We start from the raw sequence: 23534 nt of genomic DNA, 5'->3' as shown, positions 1-23534 counted from the left end.
ATTTATTCCTGTTTGTCCTACCTTCAGGATATTCAGCAACTACACTGATTTTTAGGGCTCTCTAATGTTTCGCTGGTTTTCATGTACCTTTACTCATTTGATTCTCACAAAAGCTCCTCAAAGGAGATGAGACAAACATTATCAGGAAAAGCAAGTTACTTGCCTGAAGTCATACATGTGTTCTTATAGGGTTGGGACTAGATTACAAATCACCCATTCCTCTGTAATCTTTGTTCAGTATTTTAACCACACAATCACAATCTGGCAAAAATATTCCCAGTAAATCATGTTATTAAAAAAAATGACACTGTCCTAATGTAGGAACTAGTCAAAATTGCTTAGATGTGAATCAAGGGGAAAAGTCGGAGAATATAACTGATATAATTTATGGGTATTCTTTCAGAAGTACTCATTGTTATTGAAAATTAATTCCCAGTAACCAAGAGGAGATAATGCAGTATCTGTAATCTCTTGCCACTTTATGAATTGGCTTCTGTAACTTTAATTGTGATTTCATGATGCTGTAGTTTAGTTGGGGACGGTGACATGTGGCTAGGTAATCTTGATGGATCAAATAAAAGAACCCCTTCCACCAATGAAGAGTTCACGTTCAGGCACAATAAAAACCTTTAGTGTCAAGGAAAGCTTTGTTCACCTCAACTATAAAGAGAAGTTGTATTTGTCTATCAAATACAAAGTTGTGTTTGTCTATCAAACACTGCTTGCTTTCCCAGCTTTTCAAAAGCAAAACGTTTCAGGATATTTAGTTTTTCTCCCCAAATCCTATAGACCCTTCCTATCACCTAACGGGGCAAATTTGCTGTTTCACAAGAACCCTGACCTTGTGAAGAAACAGAACATGGCCTCTGCACAAGGAAATATAAGGAACCATTTCCCTCTTATTAGCGTTTTGTTCTGAGTGCTAATATCGAAGTCTGCAGCTATTTATATAATAAATACAAATATATATTTATAGAATAGAACTGCCTACAATAAAAATACTCATAATAATTTTTATTATGTTCATGGGAGACATAATTATTGTTCCAATTTCAGAATGTGGTATAGTCATTTCAAAGTTATTTTCACAAAGATGGAAGCAAAGGCATAGGTAATTAAAATTTTATATGGGGGATTTTGGAAGGTGTTTCTGCAATCATATTTAAATGTGGTTCACACTATGTTCTGGAATCTCAGAAACTGTTTATCAAAATAATAGAACCGCGTTGTACTGTAAAGTAAGACTGCCCAATTTTCCCAGTACTGGAACTTTACTTAACATTTCCCCTGTTCCCTGTTACACTGATACCAAGGACCACCACACAGCAGCATTCTTTGCAAAGTTTACGGTTCACACTTCACATAGAGGGGAAGTAACTGTGTTAATTTATAGGCCTCACCCTCTTATTTGCTGCTGGAAATTTTTGGCCCAAGGTGACTTAAGAAAACGAGTTCAAAATTGTTGGTAAAATTCTGCAAGCAAAATTTCCCAATGACAATTGATAGATTACCCTGGATTTTTCAAAAACCATCTATGTCTTCACATGGATTATATGAACATGCAAATCAATGAATCGATAAAAAATAAAAATAAAACGAAACGATATTGGTTCTAAGGGCTACCCATACAGATACAACACTTCAGTTAAAATTATTACAATCCTATGCAGGACACCCTACTGTTATCCCCATTCTGCAGATGAGAAACATGAGACTTACAGTTCCTTGCCCACAAACACAGGGCTACTAAGTAGTGAAAAGAAACTGAGAATTAAATTTCTGTGCTAGCCTGTCATTCTCTACACAATCCAGCAAAAACAAACCCAACTTCAGACAGTACCAGGCCTAGCAAATTATAAATGGAATGCCCACACATTCCCTCTGGGTTTCCTGAGAGCCCGCATCATCTGTGTCTCATCTCATCTTTACCGCCAACAGAGATTTCTCTTCATAAAACAACTTTAAAACACAAGTCATGTCTCTTCTTGCTCTAATTTTTTTCTAAAGCTTCCTACTGTCTACACGATATATCCCAAACTTCTTAAAATGGCCCAATCTAAGCCCAACTGACATTCATTCAATTTCCCTTCACAACTACCTTCTAAACCAAGCTTTCCCTACCAAGCGCTCCCAGACCCCCTCCATGCTGCCAGGTGTAACTCACTCTCCGCTAGCACAGCCCTCAGGTCCTTGAGGGGAGAGACCCGTTTCCCAGTGACAAACACAGTGCCTGCAATTACAGATGCTTAGGAAATACACATTTATTGAATGAGAGCACTGATAAATTCCGATTTCATCCTATTGGCAGCACCCCATTTCCCCCTCTATTATCGCTTCTGATTTGAGAGAGGAAGAGGGAGAAGGGAGAGGGGAGAGGGAAGGAAGAAGTGAAAAAGAGAGGAGAGAGAGGTATTCGCTTGCTTGCTCCTTAATTTTCTAGAGAATAATCCATTAGTACAATAGCCTTTCAAACCAAAGCATTGCTCACTAAAACGCCAGTGCATTTTTTTTTTTTCAGTTTTTGTCCAAATGTCTCCTGAACTGGAAACCCAAATGAAACCTGAGCTGGACTTCAGAGGATTTCAGATTTCTTTAAAGATCAACTGCAGAGTAAGACTGAAAGTCAAGTCAACATCTGAGCTGTGCAAGCTTCCTCATTAACCACACTGTCGGATGCAGTCCAGTGTGCCCCACTTTCCCTCCGTTTGAAGGTGTTCTCTAACACCTTAACATTTGTTGAGAACTCTCTTATTTGTGGCAGCAGTATTCTCGGGTTCCCTTGGTGATTATCACAGATCTTCAGCGAATCTAACGGGAGATGTCATAGAGATGTCATAGAGACAACATTTCAGGAAAGTCAAAAACTTCCCAGTGAATTCTCCAGCCAGCCCACCTAGGGTGCAAGGTAACAAACAACAGAAAAGCTGCAACCATTTTCTTATATTAGCTCAGTTTTCTTTCGTAAGTAGCTCTCGTGTTGGCTGTGTGCTGCCAGTTACAAGTTATATTTTGCCCTTCTTTATACTGCTAGGAGCATTTTAAAATTCTTTTATGTATGAAAGTTTATTGCTTCTCCTCTAAGCCCAGGAGCCATACTTTATGTCTCTACTGCATGGAAGCTTATCTCCTGTAGCTAGAAATAAATTTATTACTATATTCGCTGTTGCTTTGTTTTCTTTTTGGCTACTGAACGGGGAAATGTTTAAACATTTAAACTTAGCGACATGTGAAAGTGAAAATACATAAATGAGACGCTAAATCAGAAAAAGAATAAAAGACCACACAGTACAACAAAATAAAAGCTCCGTATCTCCTAGCGTGGACAGTCTTCTTTGTGGGCTGACAGAAAAGGAGCATCTGCTGCCATAATCAGGGAAAGTCAGAAGCAAAGGCACTTTGGGGAGACAGACAGACAGGCAGGCGGCAAGGCCGGGATTCAGGTGCCTTACCAGGTGGAGATCCAGGAAAAAGAGGGAGCTACAGGGAAAGTGGGATCTCATAAACTGGACCCCATGTGGACACGCCAGTCAACCATTCCCCTCTGTGCTCTCTACCCATAGCCCTGCACACAGCATAGCGCTCATTAGAAGTCCGCAGCCCCTGGACCTCCTACCATGCTTTCCTGCCTTGACAATTCACAATTCAGGCCACAGCCACTATTCTCCTTGGTTCTTAGTCTTGACAACACAGAAGGGAAAACACCCCCTCCCCAGGAGAGCAGGCTCTCCAGCTCTCCTTTTCTAAGGGTGCTCATTACAGCTGATCTAGCCTTTTATCCATGGCTAGTGGGTTCCATTTTTCCCAGAGGCCCCTCCATACCTTTCCTTTCCACTCCAGAATTTTTCCAAGTTTACAAATTTGGCCCCCGTCACTTCAGCAAACATCTACCTGCTTTCCTGAGAACATTTATACCAGAAAGAAGTCCCTTGATTTTTCCCTCTTGATTTAAAAATTTCCCTTTACCCAATTCTCCCTAATTCTTGAGCCAGGGGAAGAAATGTCTTCTTTTCTCAACTCTGTTTCTCTCACTTCTCTCTCGAGTCTTTATCTCCCCATTGTCACTCTTTTATTATTATTTTTTTCACTTCAAGATTACATACTAAAAACACGGAACAAATAAATAAACCAAAAAATAGTCCTTTGACCCCACTTTTCCTGAGTCCTTCAGGTGACATGAATAAGTTCATCTTTTGGGCTGTCCAAATCCTTGGTTTATACTTATACACCGTCGCATGACATACACAGTAGCTTATCTGTTTTTATCTCTCTTTTCCTTTCAAGACAGAGGCCCTTGATGAAGAGATGAAATAAAATAAATAAGAGCTTGGGAATGAAAGAATAACAAAGTTATTAACGACTGGAGAATACATTGTGGGAAGTTACAAGGAATTTCTTGTGTGACCATGCTGAGGACATTTTGAGGACATTTTCCACTGCTTATAAAACTCCTGTATAATGTTGGATACTCTTAATTAGACAATAAATAAAATGTTAATATGCTTTTCTTATTATAGAAAAAAATGGAGAATAAAGTGAAAGTTATGATCCAACATCTACTTCTGTCTCAAATAATATAAATTGTTTAAAGAATACAATAGAATCAACACCCAGACTAGTAACTCTGTGATTAAGTCAGGTTGCATAACAGTGGACCAATGAGAAGTAAACAGTATGTATTTGGTTTATAAGACACATGCTTGGAATAGAAAAACATAGAAAGATGTTTGGTAGGTAATTAGGTCGCGTAGAATTCCTCACAAGGATGACTAGAAGGCCTTGATAAAGTTCCATTAGAATCTTTAGGTATAGCCTGGCAAAATAGATAACGTGTTCATAAGACAACAACAATCTTAAAGAAATCAGAGACTGGCAGCATTATGGTAAGATTTTTCATTATGTTTATAGGAACTTTACCAAGGAAACCCTTGATAAAAATCACAGAAGGCACCGAGACAATGAAATCTGACACATTTTAAATGATAGACAGAAAATTTTTGTGAAATAAATCGAAAGCCCTGATTTGTTTGGAAAGGATCACAACATATAAGATGTCATTGTCATTTTCATTTTGGCAAAAACTCCTCTTGGAATAGCTTAAAGAACCCATTGGCCAGATGTACAAAGAACATGTTAGGCCACCTACCAACTATGTTTTTGATGGCCCAAAATGTAATGTTGCACAAAGCACCTGCATAAAAATGGCACTTTCCAGCTTCTAGCCTTTGGGTTTTTTTTCCTGATTCTCATCAGAGGTTTACAGGACAGACAGACTTAGAAATGTATCCAAGGAACTCCCTAGTAGAGAATGTGGAAATACCCCTGAGTTAAAGGAAAATAAAAGCCTCTAACCTCTGACTAGAAGCCTGGTTAGCCAAGTCTAACCAGCAGAGACGAGGTGAGGATTACAGAGAAATAGTCTAACACGCAACACCTAACGGCAGTGGCTTCCACACCTTGCTCCAGGGCCACAGTTACTTATAGTGACAGTAAATAATGTGCAATCATTAACCTATACCCCAGGGGGTGTCATCAGCAAGGCTAAGCCCAAACAGCAGAAGTTAAAAGGAAAAAGTACATCTATACTTATTTACCACAAGCTTTATGTTGGTGTTTGGGTCTTAATATAAACAAGTACTTAGCATTTATATTTTTTCCTGGGAATCTGTTAAATGTGTGCAGGTCAAAGGATAAACTTATGTTATAAGGAGGATTCTATTCCCAGGAACAACAACAACAAAAATATCAAAATTCTTAACTATACTTTGACTTTCAGACAACAATATTTAACAATATATTTCATTGTTCTTGGATTTGTTTCTTTTCATTCATCAGTTCACCACCAATTAAGTGAAATAAGCATGCAATTGGGGTTAATGATGAAAAACTTTGGAAGACACACAGCTTTCACTCTTGTCAGGATAGACTTAAGTATGAAGCCTGTACCTCTTACTTTAGTATCAGCACTGCAGGTTTCTCTTTTCACATACTTTCCATATAAAGAGCAAAATGTGACACAATGTTATAGGAAAACACCGGCAGGAATCTTGCTGAACAAAGACAGTGACTCTGCTTCAACAAGATTCGCTGGGAGAGGCTGGGCCACTGTAATGTAACTTCTCAGACCCTGTCAGCGGATGTGTACAAGTTACCAATCAGTGTAGAGAAAACCATTGTCCACATATAACATTCACACATGCAGCTATAAAAATTAAGACGTATTATAAATCAAAGCTGGCCACAGGGATCACATGAGGCTTTGGGCACTGGTAAGTTTGGGACAAAATGATGAAGCCACTTGTAAAGAATGAAAGTTCCAGAAGCCAAAATACACCCTATGGCTGAGAACTCAAGGTTCTACTCCCCTTCAAGTGGATGTGAAGTATAAAGTAAAAATGAAATACCTTTTCCACCTTCCTTGAAAAGAAAATATTAAGTGTTTTATTTTGAAAAAAGTCTTTAATGATGTAAAAGGAAACAAAGCTAAAGGAGAAATAAAGAATAATTTTAACCAAACTAAGACACCAAGAACCCCAAAACACTTTTGGATCAGATGGCTAGATAGGCTCTGTGTTCTAGAAAGAATATATTGCATGTTATATGAAAAGTGTCCAGTTAAGTTCATTTCATGGTCTATCAGTAAACTTTTTTTGCCAGGAGTATATTCGAAGTCTGACAATTAAGTTCCCGAACTTGTTGCAATGATGTTGTTAACTTTTTTTGATATCAGGGGGATTATTCATTATGAATTTGTACCAGCTGTACAAACAGTTAACCAAATTTACTATTTGGGAGTGCTGGAAAGGCTGCGTGAAAGTTAAATGACCTGAACTTTTCGCCAATAATTCATGGCTCTTGCATCACGACAATGCACCAGCTCACACGGCACTGTCTGTGAGGGAGTTTTTAGCCAGTAAACAAATAACTGTATTGGAACACCCTCCCTACTCACCTGATCTGGCCCCCAATGACTTCTTTCTTATCGGAAGATAAAGGAAATATTGAAAGGAAGACATTTTGATGACATTCAGGACATCAAGGGTAATACGATGACAGCCCTGATGGCCATTCCAGAAAAACAGTTCCAAAATTGCTTTGAGGGGTGGACTAGGGGCTGGAGTTGGTGCATAGCTTCCGAAGGGGAGTACTTCGAAGGGGACTGTAGTGATATTCAGCACTGAGGTATGTAGCACCAGGATGAATTTGTGAACTTAAGTGTCACACCTTGAATGTATTCTAATATACCACCTCACTATTTTGTTCTTTTATTTGACGATCAGAATGGCTCGGGTTGAATCAGTGGTATGATACTTATGACTATCTTTCTTTAGGCAGGTTGCTTACCTTCTCTAAATCAAATTTTTCTCATTTATAAAATTGGGTTCATATCTGTTTTATAGGGTTACTATGGTGACAAAACGTGCTAACTCCTTTTACTTGTGAGTCAAGAGCCCTGCACAGTGTTTCGTTCACAGCTAACATCTAAGACAGACTAGTTTTTTCCTTTCTTCTGACTTTAGGTCTGATGGAGGTACCAACATATGATGAAGAAAGATCCACAAACTGTCCAGCACTGCCCAACATCAGTGCAATCTAAGTGGGGTACTCCTGAGATAATTTTAAGTTTGCTTTTGATCTCTCCCACTAGCAATTTTATCTCAGTCTACCTTTTGACCGCTAACACAATTCTACGAGCTTCTTCTTCCACTACATACAAAGTATCTGAAACCCGTCTTCCCCTCAGTTCTAGGAGACAGAGCATTCTTTCTTCTCAAATGGCACATAGCCCTTGGTACCTGGTAGGAGGACAAATATTTCTGTACTAACCTAGACTGGTGTTCTTTGTCTCTGAATTTCTATCTCTAACCTGATGCAACACTTGAGCTGAAAATAACTCGAAAGTTACAAACTGATTTGATGTTTCTTTTTTATTATCTGTATGTTTTTGGCATAGACGATCATATCAATACACGTTAGACTTTAAGTGCCCATAAAAAACATAAAATTATATATATGTTAGATTACATATAAGTGAGTGCTTCGTAAATACTAGGTTTAAAACAATGATAAAGAAAACAAAGAGGTCTTGTTTGCCGACATGTTCTTCAGATATAACACTATCAACTTATCAGGTAATGATTGTTTTTAAAGCGGATAAATACACGTTGGGGGGTAAAAGAAACCCTTACTTTAGTTTGCTAAGGGTCCACCTTTTAAAACTGATTATAAATTCATTTAAAAGGACAAATAAGAGTGTATATATATATATATATATATGTATATATATATATATGGATATTTATATATTTAAATGAATATTTAAATGAATACATATATATATATATATAATCTTAAACTAACACATATTTTGTTAACTGTTTTGGTAGTTTGTAGCCCCATCTCGTCATCATTTAAGATATAAAGTATTTACAAATTTATGACCAAATAATGTTTCATTCTTTCTCTGCTTTTACACTCTTCAAATGTTCACACCCTAAAATTACAAATTCACAGAATATTCCAAGGACATTCTTAATAATATTTTATGACCATATCAAGTACGGACAATGTTAGCACATTCTTAAAGAGTGACTTGTGACTCTCATAATATAATAGCAACATGAATAAACCATTGGGCATTACTTCTCTTTCGACAATGTGTAACTGATGTAGTGGGACACTAGACATTCCAGATACCCCCATGCAACACATATACCAACCACTGCTTCAGCTACTGCAGGCTGTAGTAAGTTGGAAAGAGTTGTTCGAGAGTAGAGAGAAACTACATTTATATGCAACCGGTCCATTTTGTATTCATCCCTGTCAGGATCACTAGCTCTCTCGGACATAGTTTTTGACTAAAAAGTTTTGGTATTTCTAAACTCCCAGACTATACTAGAATGTAACCTTTAAAAACATATTCATATAGAACCAAATCAGCATAAAGTAATTTCTCCAAAATGGGTAAGGACAGACAGAAGGTGAAATTATTAAAAACATATGGTCAAATAGGTCCTCCCAAACAGCTTAGTGGAAGACAGCCAAGCAAATGCATTTAATCAATACATATTGCTAAATATATTGGAGAGGGAAAACAGACAAAAACATTCCATGCTTCACTGATACACAGAATGGGCTTTCTAGGGCCGGAGTAGATATAAAACACTGTAATTGAGGAAGTGGTCCAATCTCCCAGTGGGGTCATGCCATCGAAAAAAGGTGAAGGGTTACAAAATGGAAGAAGGTAAGAAGAGGAAGTTGTAGCACTGGGTAAATTGCTCTTGGCCTCTGAGTAGAGGTTTGGGATTTGGGATTATGATAGGTTCCATCAGGCAAATAACGCCTGTGAGGCATCTAGTCTCACTTAGGGTACACTAGAGAGAGAGGCACAGAAGTGTTGAATCTGGGTCCAAGTTTATGTTTCAGTGTTGGGGTGGGGGCATGTAGCAAACAGAGACAAATCCAGGGAAAGGAAGGAAGAGTGAGGTAGGGGATATAATTATATAATTTAAATAGTTTTGTGGATAAAGGCTTCTACCAAAGCCCTCATGGTAATTATTTTAAACCACCACTGAAAGCCCCCTAAACACTTATTTTGAGCTTGGTATTAAATATTCTCCAGTGGCGGCAGTGACTCAAATGCTGAAGGAAGCATTCTGGAGGAACTGGGGCGGCAGACATCCAGTCTCTTCTACTGCCTTCAGTTCAGCCAGGAAGAGACTGCAACTGATTTTTTTGAAAATAAGCAAATTACAAAATCAACGGTTTGGGGACAGTAACAACCGGGGCCGTGAGAAATTATTACCCAGAACCACAAAACGCTAATGTTGGGCCCATTATCTTAATGGTTTGAATTAATTAATGTAGGAATACATAAGAATCGTCATCCGCTGTATTTTCTCAGCGCACATCTGAAACATACACCATTGACATTATTTTATATGTACGTTCATTCAATAAAATCTTAGGTTTAATGGTATGAGTAAAACAAAATAAAGGGTCTAGCTTGAATTCCATAAACGTAAGATATGCCCACACACCACCCTTTTCTGGAAGAGCATCCCTCTTTCAGCTGCTTTGTAGTTCTGGCAGTGAATGGGAAAGGAGGTAGGGACAAGTTAGAAAATACCTCCCAGAATGCTTCCTTCTGTGAGTGAGTCCCTGCTGCCACTGGAGAAGGTATGTCTATTTAAAAACAAAAAGAACAAACAGCGTGGACCTAAGTCCAATGTAGGCTGAAATCCAGGATCCTGCAATCGCTGGTTATATGAACTCAAATCTCTATCTGAAATTGAGAAAACACCACCAGCTTCATAGGAGCAGAGACTAACGTATGCAGATATACCTGTGGGTTATAGGAAACATAGTGGGTTTCCTAAAAACTGCCAATGTTATGGTTGTGCTGACTCATCAAAAGATATGGGTGGCAGAGATGCAAAAAAAATCACAAGGCATGGCCCGTCCCCTCAGAAATGTCAACGAATTGTGGGGTGAGTGGCAAGGGGCAGACTGGTTAGAAAGCACTTATCTGTAATTCTAGGTCTCAGGAAGCTTTTGGAAGAGCTTAGATGTTTAGCCAAAACAAGAGAGAAAGCATCTTCAGGCCTGGAGGAGGAAGAATTTCTCAAAACAGACACACATTTGAATTTGTGAACAATTTCACTTAGGGGTTTGCACACACGCCAGGCTTACTGGATTTTGTTTAAGATAAGTGGACACATTCAGTTCTTACGAGACCAAACAATGGGTATGATGGAACTTTTACAACGCAGACTTGGATTTGTGGCAGACACAGTCGTAAATCAGAGGAAAAAAAGAACAGATTATTTGTTCATATGTTATTTTCATTTTTTGTAATGTTTACATTTTTGGCTAACCCATTTCTTTCAAACGTAACAAAGTTGGCTTTCTTCACTGAGAGATACTTGGAGTAGGCAGTGTGCCAGAGAGTACTTGAACAAAAATCTTGCAATGGGACATTATAAAAACCAATTTTTTGCTTCTGATAGGGATTCATTAACACCTTAAGAGTTAAACTAAAATCTTAAAATTTTCAGGCCAAAAAGGTGAAAAACAGCTTTGCTGATTTTGGTCAAAGAAAACTCATGCTACTAAAGAGCCAATGCGAGCAGTGGAAGAAAACTCAGTGTGGTTTGAAACCTGCCTAAACTATTTTTCAAAGCAATACAAAATGTACTGTATTAGACTCATGGGACATATCAAGACTAAACCTGAAGTAGCCCCAATTCTCATTTTCTCCCTCTTTTTCTGGAGTTAAGTCAGTAACTTGCTTATTCTGGATTTCTTTCAGAGGCCATTCAACAGTGGCTGGTTCCCCAAACAGTGAGGTTTGTCTGCATAATACATTTAAGTAGAACTTAAAAGGGTATAGATGACAACTTCACCATTTATGTCATGAATGTTCTGTAAGTTATAGTTGAAGCTTACATGGTGTTAGAAAATCAAATTCAGCTAGAAAAAAATGAGCAGTACTGTCACGTAAAGGCTTTCTTTTACTGTGGTGTTGAAAAACATATATTCCTATACTTGTTAATATCAAAATATCAGTGAGGGGAAACATTGGTATCCATAACCAAACCTAGGCTGGCTTGGGGTCATTGTCTCAAATTAAGCAGAGGAATTTTAGACAGAAGGGTGGCTATTTAAAATCACCTTACGGTAGATGGCAACAAGGAACTCTCTCCCTTCCCCCCCAGGAATAATAATGCTCAAAGAAATAATAATAATGATGATCATGACAATGGTCTACATTTTTAAAGTGCTTACTAAATACTGGGCATTGTTTCATAGTATGTCAAAGGTATTGTTTTGTTTAATCCTCACAACACCCTAGAGATGAATGTGATTATTACTCGTTTCATAAGAGTCGCTGGAAGCTGAGGCCCAGAAATCTCTATTTGCTTAGGAATCCCTGTAAAGTCCTTCGTCTAGTACCTACTACAAAAATTAAGCATTTCATAAACTTAAGCCAGTGTTTTTCTTATGACTATGCGGAATGTAGGGGTGTGGAGTTCCCTTTTCACAGAAAGTCAGCAAGCTGTATCTTCCTTTGGGATCTGGACACTGCTACCCACATATCAAGTGCTGACTCCTGCTCAGGCTGAATGTGAATGTCAGCAGCAGCAGAGACAATCTAGAAAAACTGGGCCCAGGTCAGAAGGAGAGGTGGGCAGGGCTTCTCAGGAGTTGAACTTAAGAACACTGGAAGCCTTTGGACTTGGCGTGGAGGAGGTTGATTTCTCCAAGCTCTTTACATGCATGTTTAATCATCATTCCTGTGGATTCAACAAATGCATGGTAAATAAATTTCCTCTCTGCCTTTTTTTGTTTCTTGGGGAAGCCAGACAGTAGAGAAGAGGAGGAAAAACAGTAAGAATGGATTTAAGATCCAGCCCTACTGCCCAGGACAGGTCCCACAATTCTCCATATAAAAGAAATGCTAGAAGAAGGAGAGAACCAGGTTAAGGGTATGTCAGGTAAGACTCAAGAAACACTGTTCTGGCACCCACAGAGTTAGTGGCTTAAGAAATTATAGTCCTTCCCACGCACCCTAGACTTGATGGATGAGGGTAGTAAAGTCCTGAGCTATCTCAATGAAACAAGTCTTCAAAATTTCTCTACCTTTTTGAAGAAAGACTATATTGATTAAAAAATTAATAATAATATTTTGAGTTGTCTGAAAGTATTTCCAGAGATTCAAAGAGTTGGTATGCTATGGGGGATTTGAATAGTATAACAACCACAGTCCTTAATATAATATAAACCCAATCATTCCAGAATTGTTTCAGAACATTTTGAAAGAAGACCCTAAGTAGACACTGGAAAGTAAAAATAGGTCATGTATGTGATTCCCTAGTTCCTAGTTCACATTTTTAGATGTTTCTAGTTTTAACAGACTCTAAACAAATTTATTTGAACAAATTACTTTATGACAAACCAAAGATATAAAAGAGATGTTAGAAGAATCCTGTAGGGTTTCTGAGAAGTCTGTGGGAGATTTCTGGGGTGGAGTTAGGGAAGAAGTACAATATACCATTCAAGCCACTAATTTGACATTCCTGCCTTTTTAGACCCTTAAGGAAATGCCTTATACCAAGAACATAATCAGAACCCCCCAATAACGGGGTTCAAAGTAGCATGATATGAATTAATCTAACTGATTAAGTAATTATTTATTATAAGTATCTGATTTTGATTAACTTTAGAGGATTTTTAATGATGCATATCCATTAAATTCTTACTTTCTAAATTAAAATAATATATATATGTATATATATACATATATATGTATATATATACATATATATGTATATATATGTATATACATATATATGTATATATATACATATATGTATATATATATATATATATATATATATATATATATACATACATATATATATATATACACATGATCACGTTTTTTAAGAAACTCTTTTGCTGGCTCTATCAGCACCTGACAGTAGATTGGTAGGTTATGGGAGTGAGCACCCAGCTTTGCTCTGGGCATAATACTACCTGTGGGTGCTCTTCTCTTGCTATGAAAGAAGCTGAGTAGGCAGAGGCAGCAAAGCCAGTCAGATTTCCATATTAGATCTGAAGAGCAAGACTTCTATTCTGTTTGCATTTTCAACTGTAGTTTGGTTTTATACATTTATTTAAAGGTTCAAAAAAAGGTTGAACAGTCATTAATTTTTCAAGAAGCATAATCATATTAAAACTCAAAATGAGAAAATTAGAAAGCCAAATGGCATTTTAGGGCGGGGGGGATGAGCTGGATTATGGGAAGACAATGATTTTTATTACCATGATCACCAGGAGAAAGATTTTTCTACTTGGAAATTTAAGAGCCTCAAATATGATAATTTATTTATACACGTTCAATATAAAAAAAGATTCAGTTTTAAAATTTTAACAGTATTAGTAATATTAATAATACTTGGGTAGAAAATTTGAAGAGTTTATAGCAATATGCATCACTTACACGAAAGAAGATCTACATTTATAACTTGCTATCTTAGGAAAAAATTAAAAGATGGGAAAGTAATATATCTTTTGTAATAAAAATGATTATACAAAACAACTGGTGGGCTATTGAAATGTTATTTTTCTACAAAATTTCATAACATCTTTTTATATGTGTCACGCCCTGTGCTAACCATACCAATCCTGTGCCAAGGGTAACATTATTTTCACTTTATAGACAGCAAAACTGGCTCAAAGAAGTTATCTAATTTCCAGTGTGCCCAGGGTTCCCTGTGCAAGTTAGGGCAGAACAGTGCTCTTAACTACTGTGCTATTTCACGGAATATTTCGAGTACCTTCGTTAAAATTGTCACTTGACAAAACACACACCCACAACTTATTTTCTAAGACATGTCCCTAAGTTTATTACTTAAATGGTAATTATTCTTTGTGCTGATGGAATGATAAGCCCATATTTAATTATCATCAGTACAATCTGAACACGGATGCTTTTCTTTTCCATGGCAATGAAAAAAATAAACAGTGATTTACCCACAGGCATTCCGGCATATCTAATGATTTGCCTGAAATCTCAGCCATGGATTTTATGACACAAGATCTGAAGGAGCTATGCAAAGTGATGTTTCCTTTCCTGCTGAGAAGCAATGAGTGCACCATAACCGGTCTGACCCTAACAGCTAGATTTGTAGTCACCACTTAACTCCCTTGGAGAAAAACCTCCCGCAGAGAGCGGTTCGGGAATGGTTGGTAGTCTAGAGCTGGACCAATTAGTGTTAATCCATTCAGCCACAGTGTTTGCCTGTGGTCTTCCACACAAAACTGTCACTTCAACTGCTAAGGCCAATTCTAGCCACTTTCCTTTTAAAACATTAGACACGATTGATTACTACCAAATTTAAAACTGATATACAACCTGTTGTTTTATTAAAGGAAGCCCTTAATTTAAAATTACTCAGTGACTCACTTCTCAAATATTTATGGAGTACTCACTAGGTGCTAAGCAATATGCTGGGCAAAACTTGCAACAAAACCAACATAGACAGACGTGGTCCTTGCTTTCACTGACATTCAGGATTCCATTGAGACGCCTATCTCTGTTTGCTCCAATAGAAATAGGCAGGGCACATACCTTTCAGGGTGATTATGACTTTTGCGTTACCACCTGGGAAACTTCAAAATGAAAACAAATGCCATTGTCTTAACAATATATGATGCAGTACATTGAATATTTTTGGTATTTCATGTTTTTTCCCCTTGAGATTACTATTTACATCACTTGATGCTTAAATCATTTAAAGAACATGTTTATTCAAGAGTTGGAGATAAATGATGAGACAGATGAAAACAGAATAAGCAATGTTACCATACTCTGTATTTAGCTGAAAGCCTAAATGCTGATAAAAGGAATCATACGTCAAATCGAGCATGGCTCACCATGCCTTGGCTTCAATGTCACAGGTCCTACCTCTGATTTCCTTCCAGTGTCAGAAACACCGTGTACCACGTATAACCCATGTTACTAACAGAGGCCTACACGCCTACAGGGATATAGGAATGCTTCCACGGAGGGTTTTGCAAAATTGTGAACAACTGCAACTTAGTGCTGGAAGCACCCTTGGTGGCTCCTTCTCCAGGGACCACGTGGGATAGGTCTCCCTACATTTCTCTCACACCACATCTCGGGCACTGGTGCCCCCATTTCCTCTTATCGCACTCTTATTCCTAGTCCCTTGCCTGCACCCCATGCCTTCCTATCCTTCCTAATTTGCTTATGTACAACTGCTCCTAAACACCTTACCTCTTCGAAGAGGCTCAGGAAGTCGCTCCTCTTGCCTCTGAGGGCAAAGTCTCAAACCTGACACAGTCTTCCTCACCTGACGTGAGATTACGTTTCCAATTTTAACTCCATGTGTCATTTCTTTACAGATACCTTATAAATACTGGGTCACCATTAAAAAAGAATTAGATAGCTTCATACACACGATTACAGAAAATTGCTAAGATACAGGAAATGAGAAAAGCAAAGTACAAAGTAGTGTGGGCAGGATACTGCCATTTGTGTTTAACAACGAAGGATGTGTGCATAGACATACACATATATCCTGTAGATAGGGCAGAGTATCTCTGGATGAACATAAAAGAAGCTACAACTAGTGGTTGTCCCTAGGGAAGTACACCGGGTAGCTTGGGTATAGGGCTCGTACACTTTTTACCATCTGTACTTTTCTCTTTCTGTAACTTGAATGTTACACTATGTGCTTATATTTATTCAAACAAAAAAATACTTGAAAAAATTATAACGTTGTGTTCAAGTTCAATGGTCCTCTTTCATGCCCCAAATATGCCTTAAACTTACTTGCAATAACTTTCTGCTTCAGGTAACCCCCCATTCTCCCAATTACTCACCTATACCTAACCTAAGGGCACTTTATAAATACCCCTCTAAACACTATGATCACAGCAAAGATGTGCTTTGTTTATGTATCTTTTTTGCACTGTTACTCAGATGCATTTTACCTCCCTTATTATTTGTACGCGTTGGGAGGGCTGGCCTAGTCAAAAATTTTCACAACACAGTAACTTGGATATAATAAACCCAAACTAATACATGTGAGGGGTGGAGAGCAGAGACAACTCTAAGTTCTAAGGGGGCAGAGTGCACAGCCTTCTGTTTAGTAGTGTGTTCTTAGTGCCTAGCTGGGGGCCTATTGAATAAATAAAATAAAAATGAAAGTTTTCCAACTGCAGGCTGGCTTTTGTTGGTTTGTGCTTTTAGGATTAAAACTTGGTTCACAAAAAGTACTTCTCCAGTATGTAAAGGTGTAAGCAACTTTCATGGTTGCAAAATCATGTATTATTCCTAGGCTACAAGTTGCTCAAAGATTTCACGAGAAAGAGAAAGGCATCACAAGGATGGTTTCGAGGACAAATTATGAAGAGATCATCATTTCAATTTAAAAATCGGAAGTCAAATACTTCTTACACAGGATTTCTGTTCTATACCTGACTTCTAAACATTTGCCTCTTTATTGTCTCTTCTGCATATTTGGCTTCTCGGCTTCACCAACATCCCTAATCATCAGATTTTCTTTGCTCTGCTCTTTGTGTCACAATGACTATTTCAGGCACTTGTATAAACACCTCTCCTCTTCTGTCTTCCACCTTAAATTACAAATAGTCACCTTTACTTTAAAAGATTTACAGGTCATCTGACCTACATATATTTTTGTTAACTTTTACTTCACACTGTACACCTAACAAATCTTTCCCCCTTTTCCAAATATAAATTCAAGTGATCACAGCCATAAAAAAGAGACATCCTAGGAACTTACATTTCAGTCCAGAAGCTAGAACATTCGAAAAACCCCACAACTTTCCTATTAGGAATGGTTATTTTGTGTTGTTCAATAGCTTTCACAGGTTTTTAAAAAAGAAGCAGAACGTCTGTGAATCTCTTTCTGTTTTGTTGGGGATCTGACATACAGTACGGTGAATATAATCAATAATGTTGTAAAGATTATGTAGGGTGTCAGATGGGTACTGGACTTATGAGGGAGATCACTTCATAGTTTATATAAATGCCTGGCCACTGCACTGTACACCTGAAACTAATATAAAATAATATTGAATGTCAACTATAATTAAATATGTATATATACCTATATACACATACATATATATTTACATATATATGTATATACATACACACATACATATATTTATAGTCACGGGATGTAAAGTACAGCATAAGGAATATAGTCAATGGTATTATAATAATTATGTACGGTGTCAGATGGGTACTAGGCTTATTGCGGTTTTCACTTTTTGAGGTGTGTCAGTGTCTAATCATTAAGTTGTTTTGTACACCTGAAACTAATTATACAATTAAATTTTAAAAAAAGAAAGAAAAAGAAGCAAAATATATATTATCATTGGTAGATAAAGCAGAATATTAAATGCTTAATATAGAAAATACCCTGATAGATACAAACAAGTTGTAATCACTCAGCAACCACTTGACATAATGCAGCTATTTTTGTCTCACAACTTTAAGCAATTTCTTTTAGTTGTCACAGACATTAAACTGGAATCGGTTTATATCAGTGTGGTTTACAACAGTGTACATTATGTTACAGAACAACAGTAGTAAGGCATCTTTTAACCTCAGAAAGATAAAATACTTTCACAACTATCTGAATATAAGACAGAATACTACAAGCTGATTAAGTGGTGAAAGGATCTTTTAAAAAGACAATTTTACTTACATCAAGAGAGCCTTCATTTATAACAATCATTCCCATGTTCTTCCTCAGAAGTTTGCAGGAGTGTCCTATGTCCAAACAGAGTAAATTAATTGCTGTAATTAATTTCTCTAGAGAGATGAAGTGGAGCTGTTAAAGTAATAATACTATAAAAATACCTAAATTTTGTTTTTAATCTATTTTATTAGATAAAATTGTATCTGTCTTATTAGGAAGATGCTGGTCAGATCTTTTCCAGGTTTGCAGGAAGTTTAAAAAGAAATGGTCTTGCTTGTTATAGGAGGCATACAATACAAGGACAGGAACTGGTGTGTTGCGGCTATCTTGATAAACAAATGTGGAAAGAGCCTGTAGTAATGCCTCTCAATGTCCCGAAAACTAATAAATGTGGATGAAAATCCTTCATGATGATCAACATGAAGAGCAAAAGATGGGCCAATGGTTGTTTCCTGGAAGGGTGCAGGAGGGTTGTCTGGCTATCAGTGAGACCACTGATCCACCACCATCTCCCTGCCCTGGAACTGCCATCACATCCTCTACTTTCCTGCCTTCTCTTGCTTTGCTGTACTTGAAGCAAAACAAAAGTACTGGCTCGTTAAACCAACTCTACTTACTCTGAATCTGTTTGCCTACAGCTGGATGTGGCTGGAGAAAAACAGGCAACACTGCTGACTGGTCTCATATTTAATACCACCGTGTTTCCCCGAAAATAAGACCTAGCCGGACAATCAGCTCTAATGCGTCTTTTGGAACAAAAATTAGTAATATAAGACCAGGTATTATATTATATTATATTATATTATATTATATTATATTATATTATATTATGTTATGTTATGTTATGTTATATTATATTATATTATTATATTATATTATACCCGGTCTTATATTATATAAGACTGGGGCTTATATGATAGTAAAATAAGACCGGGTCTTATATTAATTTTTGCTCCAAAAGATGCATGAGAGCTGATGGTCTGGCTAGGTCTTATTTTCGGGGAAACAGGGCATCTATACTTAGGCCCTCTGTGATCTCATTCCTTCCTATCTTTAAATACCTAAACGTTGACTATTCTGGAACTCATATCTCCTGCTAAGACTCTTTGCTGAACTCCAGACTCTCACATCCCAGTGCCTACTTAGTACTAGCATACACTTAGCTATGCAGTTGGCATCTCACACCTAACATAGCCAAGGACAGCTACCTGACCTCCCCCCACAAAACCTGCTCCTCCTTTCGCCTTCCTCATTTTGGTTAATGGCAACTCCATCCTCCAGTCACTACGGCTAAAAATCCTTGGAGTTACCCGATTCCTTTCTTTCTCTCACATTCTACGTCTAATCTATCAGTCACTCCTGCGGGTTCTTCTTTTAAAATATATCCAGAACCCAACCATTTCTCACCACCTCCATTGTTACCATCTGGGTCCAAGCCACCACCATGTCTCACCTGGATTCACGTGACAGCCTCTTCATCAGTCCCCCTGCTTCCACACTTGCTTCCCTCTGAGTCCATTCTCATTCTAGCAGCCATACTGATTGTTTTCATAGGAAAGTCAGATCATGTCTTTCCCCTGTTCAGAACTGTCCAATGGTTTCCCATCTCACTCAGAGGAAACGCAAAGCCTGGACAATGACCTAGGAGGCCCCAACAAACCTGGGCTCTGTTATGCGGCTGACCTCTTTTCTTACTCTTCCCTTTTGCATTTCTGCTCTTTTTCTGCAGAAGACAGCTTCCCCTACCCATCCAAGTGACAAACTCCCTCTCCTAAGTTGTTCCTTAAATGGCACCTGCTCAGTAAGGTCTTCCTGACTGATTTAAAACTCAATCCATCTGTGCAATGCCACAATTCCCTTTCCTGCTTTTTCTTTATAGCACTCAATTATTGCATCTAATATACTGTGTGTTTTACTTTATGGTCTATTCCTTAGGTCCAGGATGGTAGAGATGTTGCTTTTGTTCCCTGCTCTTAACTGGCACCATAGATACCATAAACGTTTGCTGAATGAATGAATCTCACCTACTTGTTTCTAGGAACAAGACTCTAAAAGTTAAATGTGACCAGGAACCATCACCATACTCTTCTTTTTGTAGGACCTTTCATAATGGCTCTATATCCTGAGCTATTTTTTAGGATTTCTTATGTTCCTCACATGTCACTCTTTACCACCAGGTATTCTCTCTCTACCTGTAGTCATGTTTTATCAGAGTTGTGTTTTTCAGGTCTGCCAATTCGAATGCATTCTGTATTATTGTACATCTTTCCATTTTGTCTCTAACACCACTGATAACACATATGATCAAAATCAACAGCCTGTGTGGCTTATACATTTAAACATTTAGGGTTTTTTAAAAATTAATTTTCCTCTATTAACATCAATTTACTACAAATTTGTAGCAGTTTTATATATACAGAATACTATGATTACTAACACTTCTAAAAGGAATATTAGCTAAATGTTTTTAGACAGATGATACTTAATAATGACTTTCTAAAAATGTGGTTTCATGCTGTGAACAGATGAGAAAAATTTGAAATAGACTGTTCAACTTTGGGAGAGTTTTGCATGTAATTCATTATCATTAACATCCAGAGGTTGAGTCCATATCAATGTTTATAGTGCTCAGGAAACCTACTATTACTGAATTTGGGGAAAAAAAGGAGTGACATTTTCTTGCACAGTACTGGTACTATAGGCCTTTAATACCAAATACTAACTTTTTTCTCAGTAAGACCTCTCTTACGCACTGAATTGTTCCCCCCACCCCCATTCACATGTTTAAGCCCTAACACACAATGTGACTGTATTTCAAAGTAGGGCCTTTAAGAAGTTAAAGTGAGGCTATGAAGGTGTAGCCCCGACCTAACAGGACTGGTGTCATTATAGGAGAGGAAGCGACAGCAGGAATGCACACCCACAGAGGACAGGCCACGTAAGGACCCTGCGAAGGTAGCCATCTGCAAGCCAGGAAGAGAGGCCTCAGGAGAAACCAAACTTACTGACACTTTGATCTGGGACTTCCAGCCTCCAAAACTGTGAGAAAATATATTCCTGTTGTTTAAGCCATCTAATCTGTGGTATTCTGCTATGGTAGACTGAGCTAACCTAACCTCTTTCCAAAAAATTGGAAGGAACTGTAGAATGAATGGAAATTGGCAACCTTCTTACTTCCTCTCTCAGAAGTAACTTTTAGCCACATAAACAAGTGTTAATACACCACCTGCCATAATCCCAGTCTCTAGACTTTCAGAGACAACTGTAGAAATGTTATCTACATGTGCCAGTTGTGGATGGTATGTGGGGGTAGGCAGAGATACAAAGGGGTGAAGGGGTATTATGTGGTTGCAAGTGCAAACGTTTGGCTGCGTATATACCATTGCAATTTTAAAGGGGCACTGAGGCCATAAATAGATATATAAGCCCAATAATACAAATATGGAAATATTGCAATACCAAATCTTACAGATATTAAAATATATTAAATTTATCTTCTAAAATGTATCAACCTGTTAAAAAGCATCACAATCTAAAGTCTAAATTAGGTGAATTACCAATGTTAATGGCAGTTTCTTGCTTGTCCCCTGTAAGGATCCAGATTTTGATGTCTGCTTTCATTAGAGTTTCTATGGTTTCAGGCACTTGATCTTGTAATCTATCCTCAATGGCTGTAGCTCCCAGTAGCTGAAGGTTCTGGGGAAAACAAGTGGCAAACATGTTAAGGAGAAAACCAGTTTAGATTCTTTAAGAACAAAATATTGAAGTGTGCATATGCTTTTAAAACTAAGATTAATGGTAAATCGTGGACTTTGGTGTAAATTACAACTATGGCATTGACTTTTATCTCTTCAGGATCCCTGATTTTCATTCAGTACCTTTATACTACCCATTAGTACTCAGTAGTACTGAGGTACCCAAGAAATTGACCCAGTACCTTTAATTGACCCATTAGTACTCAGTAGTACTGAGGTACCCATCTTACCTTACTTCTCTCTAATGTAAGAAATTGACTCTAAACAACAACAACAACACTGTAGAAAAGGGTAATAAAAAATCAGTTTAAAAGAAGCTAAGAAAAAGAAACAAAATGCTATGGTAGATCCCCACAGTGAAGTAGCAATCTTGCTGACCTGTTTGAAAAAGAATAAGGATATATGCTGACACTATTAAATTGTAATTTGAGGCAGTGTCAGGAAATGTACACACACGATACATACAATTAGAAATGATGAACAATAGTGACAGCATTAGTCTCTATAAAAAAAGAACAGGTTGAGTGTTTTTCACACTGTTTCACATTTGCATAGTAGAAGGTCCGAGTCCATTAACCATCTCTTCTCATTAAATGGCATGTTTCATACAAGACTGACCATAACCAATATTATGCTTTGCGGAAAGCTGTTCTAATCTCTCACAAACAAGAATGGCTTCTACTCTCATCTGTCGAATTAGAGGAAAACAGAGAACAATCTCTTGGCTGTTAGGGACACAGGTGATGGTGTTCTTGGTCCTGAATACATAGTGATACGGTGATGGACTAGGAGTGAAACCTTTCTTTCCATCATGTGACCAGGCATTTTCACTAGCTGGGCACCCTTTCCAACAGCGCTCTCTCTGCAAGCCACAATCAATTGACTCTCAGTCTTACCCCATTTTCCCATACTCTAGCCTCCAGCATGATCCACTTCAACATTTATCCTTCTTCTCAACCTTTCTCTCCTTTCTTGCCTTCATTTTTTTATTTACAATATAAGACAAAGACAGAATAAATACCAAGGAAACTAAGTACTAAGGATAATGCCCAGGTTGGTAATAACAGAGAAAGCGTTCCATTTCCTATTTTCCTCTAATGCTAAGTGCTATTATATTTACTCGTCACCAAAATGGAAGTCTAAAAGTAGTCCCAAGTCTTGGTAGGCATGGAAAATAACGCTGAATATATATAAGACTGAATGTATGTGTGTGTGTAGTTTATGAGTATATTAATGAGGGATGCTGTGGGCTATATAGAAAAATTTGACATACAATGGCTTAACTAAAGATGTAGTTTTCCTTACATAAGTTGTATTGAAGTAGGTAGCTGTGGGTATTAGATTGATGAGTCAACCATATCTCAACTCATTCTCCAGATCTCTCTCAGTGTCTCAAGGTGTCTGTTAGCTAGAATGTTAACAACCCCAGAGAAGACAAAAATGGGGTAATACTAACTGTATCTGTCTCTTATTTTAAAAGCAAAAGTTTCTAAAAGTCCTCAGCATATTTCCAGGT

At 37.6% G+C, this 23534-nt stretch overlaps 1 protein-coding gene across 4 annotated transcripts in view; it reads right to left on the bottom strand.

Moving 5' to 3' along the window:
- The window catches only part of ATP8A1 (ATPase phospholipid transporting 8A1), a 216222-nt gene that overhangs the window by 67015 nt on the left and 125673 nt on the right, over positions 1 to 23534 (bottom strand). For all 4 annotated transcript variants that reach the window (XM_081063840.1, XM_081063841.1, XM_081063839.1 and 1 more), the window contains 2 exons: positions 21821 to 21959; positions 18270 to 18334 (listed from right to left, as the gene is read on the bottom strand). In XM_081063840.1, coding sequence (XP_080919966.1) covers positions 18270 to 18334; positions 21821 to 21959 — 204 coding nt within the window. The remainder of the gene's footprint in view (positions 1 to 18269; positions 18335 to 21820; positions 21960 to 23534) is intronic.

The sequence above is a fragment of the Rhinolophus hipposideros genome (assembly GCF_964194185.1).
Source record: "Rhinolophus hipposideros genome assembly, chromosome: 1".
Taxonomy (NCBI): domain Eukaryota; kingdom Metazoa; phylum Chordata; class Mammalia; order Chiroptera; family Rhinolophidae; genus Rhinolophus; species Rhinolophus hipposideros.
The sequence above is the reverse complement of the archived record's forward strand: the minus strand, read 5'-3'. Positions and strand labels throughout refer to the sequence as shown.